The following is an 18,033-nucleotide window of genomic DNA, read 5'->3' as shown; positions in this document are numbered from 1 at the left end:
AGCAGGGACCGAGAGACTGAAAAACAGCTTCTATCTCAAGGCCATCAGACTGTTAAACAGCCACCACTAACATTTAGCGGCCGCTGCCAACATACTGACTCAACTCCAGCCACTTTAAAAATGGGAATTGATGGAAATTATGTAAAAATGTACCACTAGCCACTTTAAGCAATGCCACTTAATACAATGTTTACATACCCTACATTACCCATCTCATATGTATATATACTGTACTCTATATCATCTACTGCATCTTGCCATCTTTATGCAATACATGTACCACTAGCCACTTTAAACTATGCCACTTTATGTTTACATACCCTACAGTACTCATCTCATATGTATATACCGTACTCTATACCATCTACTGCATCTGCCATGCCGTTCTGTACCACCACTCATCCATATATCTTTATGTACATATTCTTTATCCCTTTACACTTGTGTGTGTGTGTAAGGTAGTAGTGTGGAATTGTTAGGTTAGATTACTGTTGGTTATTACTGCATTGTCGGAACTAGAAGCACAAGCATTTCGCTACACTCGCATTAACATCTGCTAACCATGTGTATGTGACTAATAAAATTTGATTTGATTTGATTTACGTGCTAAAATCGCCACTGCAGGTAAGGTGAGTAAACTAACGCTATTAGGGCTGCCCATTTTCAGATTTCTCTCTGTAACTGTGAGTGAATAGAGGTAGGGAAAATACATTTTAGAAGATTGTTGGGACAGATTACTGAATGTAGGCCCACTTAAATCAAGAGCTCCAGGACTTTTTGGAAATGATCATTTTCACCAATTTAAATAAATCCTCATGAATATAATTGGTCCATTTCTAATTTATTCCATGATTTACCTTAATTAAAATTGAAAAGGGCAACACCTTCATGAGGATTTCTGGGAATAGTCAATAGGAAGATTGACTGGAATTTATACTGGGCCTAGACTCGCGCCTCCCTCGTCAGAAGGACGCGCCTCCCTCGTCAGAAGGACAAATAGAAGGATGCAGATTTACTATTGGAACAAGGGAATTAGGAGTCGTTTGTTTTCTGGCCAGTTACAGTTGCCAAAGTCAATAAGCTTGCAATCATTGTTCACACTAACAGAACAACCACATTCCTGATATGATTTATGACGATTATTTTCCACGGATGACAATATTTGTTATTATGTTCTAGGTTATCGTGTTATTTGTACCCAAAGCTCAAGCTGCTACCCGAAACGCCCATTTTTGCCTCTACCAAGATGAGAGCGCGGTTATAGAGCGCATGCTCAAAACGTTCTACGTAAATTTGCGCCAACTCCATGGTGAGGCTGAAGGAAGCAGTATCAGGGATGATGCTTAGCAAGCTAGCTAGTGTTTCTTCACAACAACAATAACCATTTAGCTTTCTACAGTTTCGGCACTGTTTTTACCCGTATACAAGGACAGTACTTCATCTATTTGCAAGTATATGTCAGGTATGTGAGATACTGTGTTATTTTATAGCCGTATTTAATATGGAAGGGAACAGATATGCCTCTGCCTCTATAAACAGCATCATAGCTAACGTTAGCTTCAACCACCGGCGTAGGGACAAGCACCATCATGTACAAAGCTAGGCCTCAGTAGTAAGTCCAAAAGCCAAATATCTGTGGTATTGTACCTTATCTTTTCTCCAATTTGGCAACAAGAGAAGTACTGTTTTATATTTTTGCATTACACAGTTGGGACAACGAAGCAGAAGGGAAACTATTAAGGACAACCATGCTAACGTTAGTTAGCTAAGCCAAGGATTTCATGAAGAAAGGACTTCGTATTTGAACTGAAGGGAGGCGTTGGATCTTCATGGGAACAACCGTGTGTTCTCCATTTAACTAACAATTAGCACACTAACCAGTAGGAACTTGTTTATTTTTTTCAAGACAGCGTTGTTTGGGAAATAATCTGCTGACAGTGAGGATATCGCCTCTTGTCAGACATTGCTTGAAGTATTCGTCAAACAGAGCTGCTTGCTTGCTCACTTCGGCTGTGTTTGAATGTGGGATAAAATGGAGACCCCAACGATTGTCTACGATCTTGACACTTCTGGTGGTCTTATGCAGGTAAAGCCTTTACTATTACTATCATGATGAGAAAATAACTAACGTTATACGTTTTTTGTTCTCTTTTTTTGTTTCTAGTAGAAGCTTGCTAGGTAGTTGGTTAGGGCCCAGTGGCAGTGCAACGTTTGTAGCTAGCTCTCTAGCTAACTCTACAGGACGCCATTGCTCTCTCTAGCTAACCTCTGCCAGAAGGCATGTCATCAAAAAGTATCAAGTCAAACCATTGACTGAAGGTGTTACTTTGTAGCTAGCTCATTAAATTGGTTTGTTGTGTGGCAGACTTGACACTACAGTAGATACTGTGCAACAATGCAGATAATCAGATGTATCCCTGTACTCGTTTGCTGATACTTTGTAGCAAATACAAGCATTGCTCGCGCCTCCCAAGTCTGAAGATGGAGAAAAAAGAGGTCGGAAACCAGATAAAAACGCACGGAGAGCGGGGAGAGCGACGAATCACGACACCTGTGACAGTTGCAGAGAGGGAGGCGACCTCCTCTGTTGTGATCATTGTCCCGCAGCCTTTCATCTACAGTGCTGGTATGTTTATGATTGATATCTTTCCATTTACAGTAATGACTTCCCAGTGTTCCTACCAATGTGCAAGGCAGTATTTGTGGTTGACTTAACTTTGTGGGAAGCAGTTGACTACTGACAGACAAACTCCTGCTATTGTCAGCTAATCTAATGCACAATAGTTGCCACATTGTGGCGCTGTAGCTCAGTTTTTCAACACGGTGAGACATGTGTATTCTGCCACCCTATTGGTTAGGTCTACATGGTGTTTATTCTGCCACCCTATTGGTTGGGTCTACATGTTAAAACTCTGTAGCTTTGTTCTTGTATATAACTACTGTAGCGTGTGTTGACCATTTTCTGTGCAGAAGACATGTCTGCACTAAAATCTGCACTTAGCTACTGCCATGTTTCAGCTACTTAGCCATGCTTCTCTTCAGTCAATGAAGACATATTTCTGGCATACATTTAGCTCATTCTCTAGTCCACACACCACTTACTCCTCTCCTAACAGCCATTTCCAGTATTTAATGAGCTTGCAGATGTTGGCGAGGTTTAGTTGAGCTTTCTGCTGAGGCAATGAGGAGCTCAGGGAACCTGACTGTGCAGTGTGCTGCCTCATTGACGGTATAAATAATCATTAACCATGGCATGTGCTGCTGGGACAGTGGGCTGAGCAGACCAGGGCTGCTGTTTGGTGTCATGAAGCACCTACCAGGGCCTTTCTACTCTTAGCCTGGACTACAGTTCGACAGAGTTAATTTTTTAAATTATTTTGCTTCTAGGATAGTGTTATCAATGCCCTTGGATTGTTGCCTCAACGGTTTCATAGAGCATGAAAGGTTTTTGCTGAGGAAAGTGAATTGTTTATTTATTATGGTAGTGCTCCTCTTTTTACATCACTGCAGTCGGTCTTTCTTGGAAAGCTTGAATGAATCCATGTTGGTTTTGGACCAACAGCATTTTCAATAGATTCAACACATACCTTTGCCACGGAACTGTGAGACTGTGCCCAGGGACCTTGGCACTCTGCCCAAAAAGAGCCCTTTGAATTAATTCCCTCTCCACTGGCTTTCATCAGCTACAGGTCTCTAGCATTTCCACAGTTATTTCAATGTAGGAAAATAGCCTCAACGCCATACCTCTGGAACTTGTAAACCAGGTTACATTGAGGGCATTGGACGTTATGAATTGCTGATTTGCGTTGAACTCCCTGCAGCAACCCACCCCTGAGTAAGGAGATGCTGCCCCCTGGAGACTGGATGTGTCATCGCTGCATGGTGCGTAGGAAGGTGAGTCAAATCTGTGTTAAAACATGGGAAGGAATAACCTTTTGTTTGTGAGGTGTTGACTGCTTCCGTCATTTGGATATGTGACCTACTTTTTGTGTGTATGTACTGTCATGTACACTACATGACCAAAAGTATGTGGACAGCTGCTCGTCGACATCTCATTCCAATATCATGGACATAATACGGAGTTGGTCCCCCCCCTTTGCTGCTATAAGAGCCTCTACTATTCTGGGAAGGCTTTCCACAAGATGTTGGAACTAGAGGTCGACCGATTATGATTTTTCAACGCCGATACCGATTATTGGAGGACAAAAAAAGCCGATGCCGACTTGTTTAAATAAATTAAAAAAATTATATATATATATATATCATACACACACATTTTTGTAATAATGACAATTGCAACAATACTGAATGAACAATGAACACTTTTATTTTAACTTAATATAATACATAAATACACACACACACAGCTCTGAAGTGACAATGATACTGAAGAGTCTGCTTAGGAGACAAATACTCTCAACTGTTTGAATAAAAATAGAGTTTAAGTTACCTGTGATGAATGTTGAAAACGAAAACTGTAATTTCTATATGCAGGAAATCCTATTTTAATAATGGGCATGGTAAGAATTGACGACCAAAGTGCGAGTCATAATTCCCATGACACCTTCTAGCAAAATCTGAAAAGCGGTTCCTTCATTTATTCCATAGGATATTTTTAGATTCACTTAAAATAAGGTCTGTGTTTCGTGTAGGCTAACACCACCGTGCCAATTTTATAACTGTGTAGATATCCATAGGACAAGGTAACTCTGATCAATATTGGCTAAATATAAGCGAAGATCATTTTTTTTGTAGAGTGGATTTATGAAAATATGTTGACAAACGTTACCTTATCCTAGTGAGATTTACAAGGGTATCAAAACGTCGAGGCGGTTTAAGCCTGCACGAAACACAGACCTTATTTGAAGTAGATCAAGACATTCTCTATGGAAGACATGAACGGTAAAATAACGAAGGAACCCCTTTCAAGTTCAGACGCAAGTTATTACAGGAATTATAACGAGTCGACTATTTCTTTCTAAACCATATACCTTTGACTAATCCGGAAACTATCACCTCGAAAACAAAATGATTTTTCCGTTCCGTATTTTATCTAACGGGTGGCATCCATGAGTCTAAATATTCCTGTTACATTGCACAACCTTCAATATTATGTCATAATTACGTACAATTCTGGCAAATTAGTTCGCAAAGAGCCAGGCGGCCCAAACTGTTGCATATACCCTGACTCTGTGTGCAATGAACGCAAGAGAAATGACACAATTTCACCTGGTTAATATTGCCTGCTAACCTGGATTTCTTTTAGCTAAATATGCAGGTTTAAAAAGATATACTTGTGTATTGATTTTAAGAAAGGCATTGATGTTTATGGTTAAGTACACATTGGAGCAATGACAGTGATTGATTGATTGTTTTTTATAAGATAAGTTTAATACTAGCTAGCAATTTACCTTAGCTTACTGCATTCGTGTAACAGGCAGGCTCCTCGTGGAGTGCAATGTAATCAGGTGTTAGAGCATTGGACTAGTTAACTGTAAGGTTGCAAGATTGGATCCCCCGAGCTGACAAGGTTAAAAATCTGTCGTTCTGCCCCTGAACGAGGCAGAGCGTTCCTAGGCCGTCATTGAAAATAAGAATGTGTTCTTAACTGACTTGCCAAGTTAAATAAGGATTAAATAAAGGTCTAAAAAAAGAATCTGCGCCCAAAAATACCAATTTCCGATTGTTATGAAAACTTGAAATCGGCCCCGATTAATCGGCCATTCTGATTAATCGGTCGACCTCTAGTTGGAACACAGCTGCAGGGACTTGTTTACATTCAGCCACATGCATAAGTGAGGTCAGGCACTGATGTTGGGCGATTAGGCCTAGCTCGGAGTCGGCGTTCCAATTCATACCAAAGGTGTTCGATGGGGTTGAGGTCAGGGCTCTGTGCAGGCCAGTCATGTTTTTCCACACCAATCTCGAAGAAGAGAAAAAATCTGTATGGACCTCGTTTTGTGCACAGGAGCATTGTCATGCTGAAACAGGAAAAGTCCTTCCCCAAACTGTTTCCAAGAAGCTGGAAACACATAATCGTCTAGAATGTCATATGCTGTAGCGTTAAGATTTCCCTTCACTGGAACTAACAGGTCCAGCCCAAAAAATTAAACAGCCCCAGACTATAATTCCTCCTCCACCAAACTTTACAGTTGGCAGTATGCATTCAGGCAGGTAGCGTTCTCCTGGCATCTGCCAAACCCAGATTAGTCCAGACTACCAGATTGTGAAGCGTGATTCATCACTCCAGAGAATGTTTCCACTGCTCCAAAGACCAATAGTGGCGAACTTTACACCACTCCAGCCGGCGATTGGCATTGTGCATGGTGAGCTTAGGCTTGTGTGCGGCTGCTCGGCCATAGAAACCCATTCAATGACTCTCCCGATGAATAGATCTTGTGCTGCCGTTGCTTCCAGAGGCAGTTTGGATCTCTTTAGTGAGTGTTGCAACCGAGGACAGGTTATTTTTTTACGCGCTTCAGCACCCGGCTGGCCTGTTCTGTGTGCTTGTGTGGCCTACCACTTCGCAGCTGAGCTGTTGTTGCTCCTAGATGTTTCCACTTCACAATAACAGCACATACAGTTGACCGGGGCAGAAATTTGACAAACTGACTTTTTGGAAAGTTGGCATCCTATGACGGTGCCACGTTAAAAAGTTACTGAGCTCTTCAGTAAGGCCATTCTACTACCAATGTTTGTCTATAGAGATTGCATGGCTGTGTTAAGTCTTTGGTATGTAATGTAATTTTCGTTATACGTTGGACACTAGTAAGACTAGCTGCCGCCATTGGCGTCGGCTGATGGGGATCCTAATAAAATTCTAAAATAGTTTGGTGAGACTGGTTTAATCAGGGCTGTTCAGACTGTTAACACGTTGTTTCTTGTGTCATAGAAGCGGGAGCTAAAGAAGGAGCAGATAAATGGTCTGCTGGACCGCCAGCTGTCTAAGCAGTCTCCCTCTCCTGCAGCAGAGTTAGAGCTGGCCCCAGGCACCCTGAGGCTGGACCCCACGGCTGCAGTAGGAGGCACCACAGGCCTGAGAGCTGCAGCTGTGGCCCAGGTCCGTCTCCTGGAGAGGAGGCCCAGTAGTAGACCCAACACCCCAACCTCCACCGCCTCCACAGACACCGCCACGCCCTCGGAGCAGAACGACATGGATGATGACATGCTAGACGTGGAGGACGACTCGCAGGGCTCAGAGCCCGAGAGCTCCACCCCACACCTCAAGAGGCCCTTTGATCTTCTGATAGCAGCAGCCATGGAGAGGAACCCCACGCAGTTCCAGCTTCCCAATGAGCTCACCTGCACAACTGCACTTCCAGGAACCAGTAAAAAAAGGAGGAGAGATGAGATGACTGGGAAGAATGTGAAGCGACTGCAGCATGAGCTGGACCACAATGGGCTGGTCCCACTACCGGTGAAGGTCTGCTATCCCTGTGGCAGGTACGGACAACAGCAAGGCAAATGTTTTAATAACCAAATATCAGTGCCTTTTAATAATCTAAATGTTTTTGTGTAGGCTAACTGGGATTTTTTGGCACCAGATGTTACATACATTACTAGGCTTTGAGAACAAATCCGGAAAGGAGATACGTTATCCAGTTATATGCAGATCACACATTATTTCACAGCTGTTTTGACGCTCATTTAAAAGGCATAAATTATTGCATAGTTTACTATGAAAATATACAGTATACTACTGTTGGGTGATATTAACATTTTCAAATATCATACTGTTTCTGTACGGTACATGTGTATACCGTAAGTGCACAGAAGGGGCGCTATATACATGTATATACAGTGCATTCAGAAGTTCTGACCTTTTGCCCCAAAAAATTACATTATAACCTTATTCTAAAATTGATTAAATCGTTTTTCCCCCTCATCAATTTACACACAATACCCCATAATGACAAAGCAAAAACAGGTTAAGACATTTTTGCAAATGTATAAATAATAAACTGAAATATCACATTTTAAATAAGTATTCAGACCCTTTACTCAGTACTTTGTTGAAGCACCATTGGCAGTGGTTACAGCCTCGAGTCTAATTGGGTATGATGCTACAAGCTTGGCACACCTGTATTTGGGGAGTTTCTCCCATTCTTCTCTGCAGATCCTCTCAAGCTCTGTCAGGTTGGATGGGGAGTGTCGCTGTACAGCTATTTTCATGTCTCTCCAGAGATGTTTGATCGGGTTCAAGTCTGGGCTCTGGCTGGGGCCACTCGAGGACATTCATAGACTTGTCCCGAAGCCACTCCTGCTTTGTCTTGGCTGTGTGCTTAGGGTTGTTGTCCTGTTGGAAGGTGAACCTTTGCCCCAGTCTGAAGTCCAGAGCACTCTTCATCAATGATCTCTCTATACTTTGCTCCGTTCATCTTTCCCTCGATCCTGACTAGTTTCCCAGCCCCTGCTGCTGAAAAACATCCCTACAGCATGGTGCCAGGTTTCTTCCAGATGTGACACTTGGCCTTCAGGCCAAAAAGTTCAGTCTTGGTTTCATCAGACCAGAGAATCTTGTTTCTCATGGTCTGAGAGTCCTTTAGGTGCCCTTTGGCAAATTTCAAGCGGGCTGTCATGTGCCTTTTACTGAAGAGTGGCTTCTGTCTGGCCACTACCATAAAGGTCCGATTGGTGAAGTGTTGCAGAGCTGGTTGTCCTTCTCAAAGGTTCTCCCATCTCCACAGAGAAACTCTGGAGCTCTGTCAGTGTCCATCGGGTTCTTGTTCACCTCCCTGACCTGATTCTCCCCCGATTGCTCAGTTTAGCTCTAGGAAGAGTCTTGGTTGTTCCAAACTTCATTCATTTAAGAATGATGGAGGCCACTGTGTTCTTGGGGACCTTCAATGCTGCAGAAATATTTTGGTACCCTTCCCCAGATCTGTGCCTCGACACAATCCTGTCTCGGAGCTCTACGGACAATTCCTTTGACCTCATGGCTTGGTTTTTGCTCTGACATGCACTATCAACTGTGGGACCTTATATAGACCGGTGTGTGCCTTTCCCAGTCATTTGAATTTACCACAGGTGGACTCCAATCAAGTTGGAGAAACATCTCAAGGATGATTAACCTCTAATTCCTCCCAAACCCGGATCCGGGAGCACCCCCATCAGTAAAAAAGCTGACTAGCATAGCGTCACAAGTAAATACTAGCATCTAAATATCATTAAATCACAAGTCCAAGACACCAGATGAAAGATACACATCTTGTGAATCCAGCCATCATTTCTGATTTTTAAAATGTTTTACAGTGAAGACACAATATATAAATCTATTAGCTAACCACGTTAGCAAAAGACACCACTTTTTTTACTCCACCATTTTTTTCCAGCATGGGTAGCTATCACAATTTCGACCAAATAAAGATATATATAGCCACTAACCTAGAAACAACTTCATAAGATGACAGTCTGATAACATATTTATTGTATAGCATATGTTTTTTTAGAAAAATTTGCATATTTCAGGTATAAATCACAGTTCTACATTGCAGCTGCAATCTGAAATAGTGCCGAAGCTGCCAGAATAATTACAGAGACCAACGTCAAATACCTAATTACTCATCTTAAAACATTTCTGAAAAATACACAGCGTACAGCAAATGAAAGCCCAACATCTTGTGAATCCAGCCAATATGTCAGATTTTAAGTGTTTTACAGCGAAAACACAATATAGCATTATATTAGCTTAGCACAATAGCCAGAAACACAAGCAATTTACCAGCAGCACAGGTTAGCGATCGTAACAATCCAGCAAAAGATATATAATTTTTGACTAACCTTGATATACTTCATCAGATGACAGTCCTGTAACATCATATTACACAATGCATATAGGTTTTGTTCGAAAATGTGCATATTTAGCAGCACATCGTGGTTATACAATGTGATCAGTAGCAACAGTTCATGCATTCTGGCCGGCGCCATCTTGGAAAGGCACCTAATCTAATCAATAAATAATCGTAAACTTGACTAAAAAATACAGGTTGGACAGCAAATGAAAGATGCATTAGTTATTAATGCAACCGCTGAGTTAGATTTTTAAAATTAACGTTACTAGACATACAGTGTGCGTTACAGCCAGACTAGTGCCGCAATAATGGCGGACAAATCCGTTTACATTTTTCCACATAAATACGGAATAACATCATAAATAGCTCTTACTTTTGGACGAGCTTCCATCAGAATCTTGGGCAAGTTGTCCTTTGTCCAAAAGAATCGTTGCTTGGTTGTAAAACGTCGTCTTCAACTTCGGAATTAGCAGCTAACAATAGCTATGTGGCCACAACATGCCCAAATGTTCAAAACGCAATACTAAGGAAATTCCAAAAATAGCAATATACTCGCATAAACTGATATAACTCGGTTTAAAATAACTTCGTTATGATGTTTCTAACACCTATATCGAATTAAATTACAGACGGATATATCTAAGGCCGATAACTGAGCGTTTCAAAATGCCATCCTGAGGTCTTGCTTTGCGTAATGACGAACGTCGAAAAGAGAGCTCCCTTCGTTCCTTGGCCTTTTATAAGGTCTGAGATCTACGTAGAAACTCCATTCCAATTCTCATTGGTTACTGACATCCAGGGGAAGGCGGGTGCAGTTCATGTCGACCCATAGGATACATACAGAGCTTTAAACTGATCTGAGAACAGAGCCTCGTTTTCAGACCTTCGCAGTTCCTGTCATGAATTTCGCTGCAGAAAGAGTTCTGGTTCACCCACAGACATAATTCAAACTGTTTTAGAAACTAGAGATTGTTTTCTATCCAATAGTAATAATAATATGCATATTGTACGAGCAAGAATTGAGTATGAGGCAGTTTAATTTGGAGACGATATTTTCCAAAGTGGAAACAGCACCCCCTATAGTGACAAGAGGTAATGGAAACAGGATGCACCTGAGCTCAATTTTTAGTCTCATAGCAAAGGGTCTGAATACTTATTTACATAAGGTATTACTGTTTTTTTCTATTTTTAATCAAATGGCAAACATTTCTGAACACCTGTTTTCTCTTTGTCATTATGGGGTATTGTGTGTAGATTGAGAAGTTTTATTTAATCAATTTTTGAATAATGCTATAACATAACAAAATGTGGAAACGGTCAAGTGGTCTTAATACTTTCTGAATGCACTGTACATGTGTTTTTGAGGTGGTTTTTTTCTTTCTTTTTTCTGGGGAGATATATAAAAAAAAAAATGCTTGACTGACAGACCATCTTATTTTTTTATATTCTTTAGAGGGGTTGTAGAGTTTGTCCTGATGTTTATTTCAGCGAGGCACCAAAATGTTCTGTAGTTTTGTTTTTATGTGTTATTTTACCACACTCTAGAGTGCCTCTATGAGCTGGCATCAGAGCCTTGGCTATGTCAGGAATACCACAGAATGCACAACCACAGGGCTGGCCAGAGAGAAAGGGGAATTCAAACTATCTCACTGAGAATTTTATATATTCTGGAATGATGGGGCTTGGCTTAGGGTCTCTGCCACAGACAGTGACTCTGCCAGGATTCCAGACAGTAACCACATTTCCATCCACAGTTTTCATGCAAGTAAAGTCACTCCGTATAAAATAAAAATCACGGCAGCTGTGATGGAAACAGGAAGTTTTGGTATAATTTTATAAATGCCAAGAGAATTTGTTAATTTGACATAGTGGGCCATTTTTTTGTTGTCTGTAAATGTATTATGTGAGAAATGGCGGTGGAAATGCCTTCATGCGAAAATGCTGATATCATATCGAAGAAAACTAGGAGTCGCAATGATGTGTGTGTGTGATCCTTCCACTACGACTCAGGAAACCATGCAGTTTATTAGGCTACATATGAATGAAGTTGTGATGAACTTCACAGGGTGTTGAAAGTGCATGTTATGAGCTTGATGCTCCTTTCCAATAAATATCAAGGTGACATGATCATCGATGCTTGACTGCCAATTGACAAGTCCACATTTTCTCGCTCTTATCCATAATGATGTCGTCATGTTGACTAGCTACACACACTATCTGCCAGCTGTCGGCTAGAGCACATGTACCAAGACCAGAATAGGCACATTTTGCTATTTTAACGCAACAGTTTCTGTGACCCAACTATCAGTAGAGTTGAAAATGCGATGGAAACACATTGACCTTTTTGTAGATTTTTATTCGGTACATGAAAACTTAACGCACGCAATTTAATTTTCCGTTTCTATCAAGTGCTGTTTTTTATCTGCAACAAGTCGGTTTGGTGGAAACCCCACTGCAGGGAAAATGTACATATTTTCTTTATGCATATTTTAGAATATTCGCATGAACGACATGGATGATGACATGCTAGACGTGGAGGACGACTCCCAGGGCTCGGAGCCCGAGAGCTCCACCTCACACTCCACGCCATTTGGATGGAAACCTAGCTAGTGTGGGTTGGAAATCCATTCGTCTCTGGCCTTCAAGTTATCCCCTCTTTCCACTAAACCATTAGAGCAGACTACCCCTAGCTCTATTTTGAGGATATTTAGCAGTTTATTTGTTTCAGTCATAAATCTAACCTGTGTTTTTGTGATTCTGTGTTGTAGGAGCTGCAGGTTGGCACCATTAATCCAGTGTGACTATTGCCCCCTCCTGTTCCACATGGACTGTCTGGACCCCCCTCTTACTGCCATGCCTGTGGGCAAGTGGATGTGTCCCAATCACATAGAACACATGGTGGTAAGTAAGCTAAAGCTTTTTTTTTATGGTCACACACATCTACGTATTGAAAACGTGTTGATGTTGTTTTAATGGTATTGACCTGATTGGGCCCCTTCCAGCTGAAGCAGAGGAGCCTGCCGTTGAGCGGTCGCTGCCAACTGTTTGACCAGTTTCAGGACAGGATGTCCCAGCATGCCGTCAAGGTGGACTTCCTGCAGCGGGTGCATCGTCTCAACACCCCCGTCCGCCGAGGAGCCCACACACAGCTGAAGAAAACCCTCAAGGTCAGCCTGCTAGTCCCTGTACTACTACTGTGGGTTACAACAGTGCTTCCTCTGTCAGATGAGGTGACATGTAACACACCACTGTGCTCACTGTTGTCACATCTTGTAACTAGACACATCTTGTGTGTGTGTGTGTGTCTCTCGACAGGTCCCTGATTCTATAAAGTCCCAGTACAAGTGTCCCCCGGCCATGATTGCCCCGGCAGGGATCCGCAACGGGGAGCTGGTCTGTAACAGCAGTTCAGAACCCCCTCAGCAGCACTTTACACCCTCTCAGCACTTAACCAGTGAAGATGAGCAACAGGAGGTTGGTAACTGGCGTGTTACCCAGCAGTGATATACAATGTCTCATGAGAGTAAACAAATCCCACATCTTTAATACTGATTGAATGTGTTCTGTTTTCCTGTGTTGTCTCCTAGTGGCTCAGAGACGTCATCACACTCCAGTGCAGCATAGTGAGACATCTGTCAGCCAAGCAGAAGCTGTCGTCCGAATGGGACTCTGGGAAAATGGACATGGCTGACATCAAACCCTGTGTCACAGCAGAGGAGGGCAGTGCTGTGTGCACTTCTAACCGGACAGAGTCGCCAGCCTCCAAGCCTAAAGTTGACAGTGCAGCAGTTTGCCCCCAGGGGGTGCCTGCACTCAAGGAAGGGAAGTGTAGCATGTGTACAGAGAAGCCTTGTCACAACTGTGGGCCCAGTAATGTTAACGGTCCCCTGGAGGAGCAGCTGTCTTGGACCAATGGGAGTCCAGAGGCCTGCAGACAGGACAACCTCCACAAGCTGAGAGAGCCCTCAGGTCCTGATAGGCCTGGTCCTCAGACACCAGCAACTTCCAGCCCGGAGTTAACCAACCACACTGGTAAAGCTGTGGTCAAGACCGAGAACACCCTCTTAAGACCCTGTGAAGGGACGGCCTCCTCATCCACCTGTCCCTTCAAACCAGACCTCAGAGGCCCCTCTCCACCTCACAGACCCTCCCCAGGCACACAGGGCCCTGCTCTAACCAGTAGCAGCAGCACCGTGGGGTCCTGTGCCCTCACTCCACCCAGAGCACCATACCAGATCAAGGGGATGACCAACCTGGGCTCCACCCCACCAGCAGATGGGAAAGTCAGTCGTGATGCTGTGACCACCAGGAGTGGTTCTCTGCTCCCCTGCTCTTTCTCTATGGGAGACCTGTCCAGCCGTCTGAAGGCTGTGGCAGACTGCCATGGTGGTAAGTCTCACCTGATTTTAGTAAGACACATTTTAGATTGGTGAGGAAAAGTTGGATCCACACTAACTGAATTGATTCTCTTTTTGCTAACAACATGATTATTTTCAGAGATTCAGATGAGTAGTCTGGATGAGAAGTTCATTGAACTCCTGGCCTGGCAGAGGATCCAGCAGCTGTTTGGGCCTAAAGCCCCTTCCCCTCCACAGAGCAGCTGTATCAGCCTACCTCCTGTTCCACAACCCCAGCCTACAGAAGGTAAGATTTCATTATCATCACCATTTTGTATTCCCTATATTTCTGACTCACTGTCCATTCCCTCACTAACCTTACCATCTTCACTCTTATTATTCTGTCCATTTATATTGATGTCCATTACTTCTATCCCCCTTTCATGTTTGTAAAATCATCCCTTAGTTTAACCTGTATTGTTACATTTGACTGCTCTGTATATTGCAGCATTGTGAGGAAGAGAATGTGTTATTTTCTTTCTCAGCACAAAACAAGGATATCCAGGCCAGGGCTGTGTTTTATCCTTTGACTGGGAAAGGAGGAGCTGTCCGTATGTGCTACAGAAGCCTGTACATAGGAACTGGTACGATTCACTCCCAATCCCAAATAACACAACATGACCCAATCACAGGACCTTCTATTCATGTAAAGGTGTCTTCCACCCCTGGCAGATTTTGCTGACTTGAGGTTATGTCTTGTTATTTGCAGGTGCTGACATGGATGTGTGCCTTACAAACTATGGTCATTGTAATTACGTTTCAGGAAAACATGCCTGCATCTTCTATGATGAGGTGAGTGGGTCATTTCACATTTAAACATGTACTTGGTTTTGGAATACATTTTACAATAAGTTGTGAACTGTGAAGAAATACAGTATAAATACATTTGATATCTATTTTTTCTTGCTTCAGGGATTTGTTTTAGAAGCTGCTCTGTGAATTAAATATTTCATTCTGTAACTGCTCTTGCCTTGATCAGAACACCAAGCAATATGAGCTCCTCAACTACAGTGAACATGGGACAACGGTGGACAATGTGCTGTACTCCTGTGACTTCTCTGAGAAGACTGGGCCCAGCCCCTCCAGCAGCCTGGTCTCCAAAGTGCAGAACATTATCAGTGAGTGGAGCTCCTCTCATGGCCTTCTATAGAAACAGGAAGGAATTAACATTTACCTCTGATAAAGGACCATGCTCTGACATGCCATGTTTCCTAATGTTGTTAAAGCAGAGGCAGGTGATGGTATTCAAAGGTCTGAGTGTTTTGTAATGCTTGTAACCCGCAGAGCGCTGCAAGAGGAGGAAGCAGGAAGAGGAAGGGGCAGGGGAGCCCATGGTGCTAGAGGAGGGGGTGATGAGTCAGTGTCAGGTGACTCCTTCTAGCCCCTGCTGCGACTGCAAGGCCAGCAGCTCCAGTCTGATCGGGGGCAGTGGGGCAGGCTGGGAGGGCACTGCCCTGCTCCACCACGGCAGCTTCGTCAAGCTGGGCTGCATGCAGTTTGTCTTCAGTATTACAGAGTTTGCCTGCAAGCAGCCCAAAAAGGAAACCCTTAACAACCCAACTACCACCACTGCCACCCCCCAGTGCCAGGAGGGAACAGAACCCTCTGACAAGCACACGTCCACCTCCCAGCTCCACCAAGTGCCAGTGCTGCACCCTAACCCTGTCCCCTAGCCCAATCATGTCCCCTCAGCAAGAAGAACCAGCCTCAGCAGCTATACTTGTATACTGCATCAAAAAGAGAGAGCTTTTTTGATGTTCATACATTTGCATGAAATGAAGTATTTTTCAGTCTCAGATTTTGTGGGCAAGTTGCACATACAATTTGTATTGTTATTTTTTGTAACTGGACAATTTTCTGAAAGATTTTGAATTGGCTTTGAAAAAGGGGATGGTTTATTGTTGACATTATGTGAAGAAATGAAAACATCACCAGGTTTCCAGCATACTTGTAAAGAACTCCAATCATTCTATTTTTGCCAGTAATGATGGCATAAACTTTTTTTTTTCTCTGAAAATGCAACTTTATTTACTTTTTATAAGTTTAGTTTGTGTACTGTATCTGAAAATGTAGTTGTGTTCAGATGTTTGTTTTGCTACTATTGCACTACAGTAGCACTATATTCAAACATATGTGTACACATCCATGCTTATACATACATGTTGTATACATTGTTGTGTGTGTTGAAATACACACACACACACAAAATATACATGATTAAGAATCATTTTAACATAGAACAAGGGAAGCATAGGATTCTGTATGCAATCTTCAATTATGGCCATTTTGGCTTTTAAATCTTTCCAGTGCTTCATGTGAATTTTGTGCCGTACTTTTCAAAAGTTTTAGTCCAGTTTCTTTTCAATAGTGTCTGTTTTTAGAAATAATTTATCTGAACTTTGTCATGTACTCTGTAAATACAAAGCAACTTTGACTTGGTTTCTTGTCTGTCACTGTAAATACCTAAAGACTTTTAAGCGTCAGTGAACACCGTGGCTTCTGTCATTTCATTCGTTGCTAACAACCAATTGGGCGATTCCATGCCAGCATAGCCCGAAAATATTTTTGGTATCCGATTGTTCTGGCAATTCTCACATTGGGAGGAAGGATGTTTGACATGTTTTTTACATTTTTGTATCACCTTTTTTTATTTTCTATCATGAAAGTGGCCATTTTAGGCACTTTTTAGACCTATACATTCCTTCTGTAAGACCTGATGCCTGAACTGTACATAATAGACACCTTGTTGTCATTATACTCCTCATAGTGTAACTCTATTATATGGAATACAGTGGGTATCATACGTGTTCATCCCTTTTGGAATTTTTTTCAGATTTTTGTTGCGTTACAAAGTAGGATTGAAATTGATTTAATTCTATTTTTTTGGTCATTGATCTACACAAGATGCTTCATGTCAGTGAAAAATAAAATTCTACAAATAAATGAAATAACTAAAATATAGTTGTTGCATAACTATTCACCCCCTTTTGTTTTGGCAAGCATAAATTAGTTCAGGAGTACATTTTGGCTTAACAAGTTACATGGGCTCACTGTGTGAAATAATAGGAGTTGACATGATTTTGAATGACTACCCCTTCCTCTGTCCCCCATGCAAGGTCCTTCAGTCAAGTATTGAATTTCAACTACACAGACAAGGGAGCTTTTCAAAAGCCTCAAAGAAGTGCAGTGATTGATAGATGGCTAGCTATAACAAATCAAACATTGAATATCTCTTTAAAGAGATACTTTTGTATACAAAAAGTACTGTAGCACTCACAAGCCAAAAGTGGTCCCTGAACTAGTCACATGCAGATATGTGCACCATGTCATTGCACTCTTTCCCGCTCTGCTGGGTGCATCTTGCTAGCTGCCATTCAAATGGTAAGGGGCTGAAACTAGAATTGCTAGGGGGCTGGTCCAGGTGGGGGAAAATGTTGCAGCACAGCTTCCAGGAAACAGTCACTTTCAAACTAGGGATTTCATGGCTAATTGTGGTAAGATTCCTTCTGGTCATCAATTATGCATGTATGACCTACACATTGACACCAGCCCAAAGTGGGAGGTTTAAAAAATACTAGTTGCCAAAGTTCTGGAGCATGTCTGTAAGCATGGTGAAGATGTATTAAACCACCCAGACACATCAAAGATACAGTTGTCCTTCTGAGCTGCAGGACAGGAAGGAAACTGCTCAGGGATGTCAACATGAGGCCATTGGTGATTTTAAAACAGCTACAGAGTCCAATGGCTGTGATGGGAGAAAACTGAGATGGATCCACAACATTGTAGTGACTACAGTGATGACCTAAATGACAGAGTGAAAAGAAATATAAAAATATTCCAAAACA

The 18,033-nt window shown here is 42.3% G+C and overlaps 1 protein-coding gene across 2 annotated transcripts; it reads left to right on the top strand.

Moving 5' to 3' along the window:
• The first annotated feature begins 1,290 nt into the window (after positions 1-1,290).
• On the top strand, positions 1,291-17,137 carry LOC139537192 (PHD finger protein 12-like). 2 transcript variants are annotated; one of them, XM_071338229.1, is made up of 14 exons: positions 1,291-1,462; positions 1,907-2,086; positions 2,445-2,626; positions 3,822-3,894; positions 6,893-7,443; positions 12,560-12,692; positions 12,794-12,958; positions 13,107-13,265; positions 13,379-14,180; positions 14,289-14,435; positions 14,674-14,772; positions 14,898-14,980; positions 15,168-15,306; positions 15,473-17,137. In XM_071338229.1, exons 2-14 carry the CDS (start codon positions 2,021-2,023, stop codon positions 15,859-15,861), a joined length of 2,988 nt encoding a protein of 995 aa, XP_071194330.1. In that variant the 5' UTR covers positions 1,291-1,462; positions 1,907-2,020; the 3' UTR covers positions 15,862-17,137. The 2 variants fall into 2 exon arrangements, with proteins under 2 accessions (XP_071194330.1, XP_071194329.1); XM_071338228.1 differs by having other exon boundaries at positions 1,291-2,086.
• Positions 17,138-18,033: the final 896 nt, after the last annotated feature.

The sequence above is a fragment of the Salvelinus alpinus genome, chromosome 13 (genome assembly GCF_045679555.1).
Source record: "Salvelinus alpinus chromosome 13, SLU_Salpinus.1, whole genome shotgun sequence".
Taxonomy (NCBI): Eukaryota; Metazoa; Chordata; class Actinopteri; order Salmoniformes; family Salmonidae; genus Salvelinus; species Salvelinus alpinus.
This window is presented reverse-complemented; position numbering and strand designations above follow the sequence as displayed.

Bases quoted from the DNA above. Each gene is read 5' to 3' on its own strand.
- LOC139537192 (XM_071338229.1), top strand. From the start codon at position 2,021: ATGTGGGATAAAATGGAGACCCCAACGATTGTCTACGATCTTGACACT. The intron at 12,959-13,106 runs GTCAGCCTGCTA...GTCTCTCGACAG, and splicing joins AGCTGAAGAAAACCCTCAAG to GTCCCTGATTCTATAAAGTC. The intron at 14,773-14,897 runs GTACGATTCACT...TGTTATTTGCAG, and splicing joins AAGCCTGTACATAGGAACTG to GTGCTGACATGGATGTGTGC.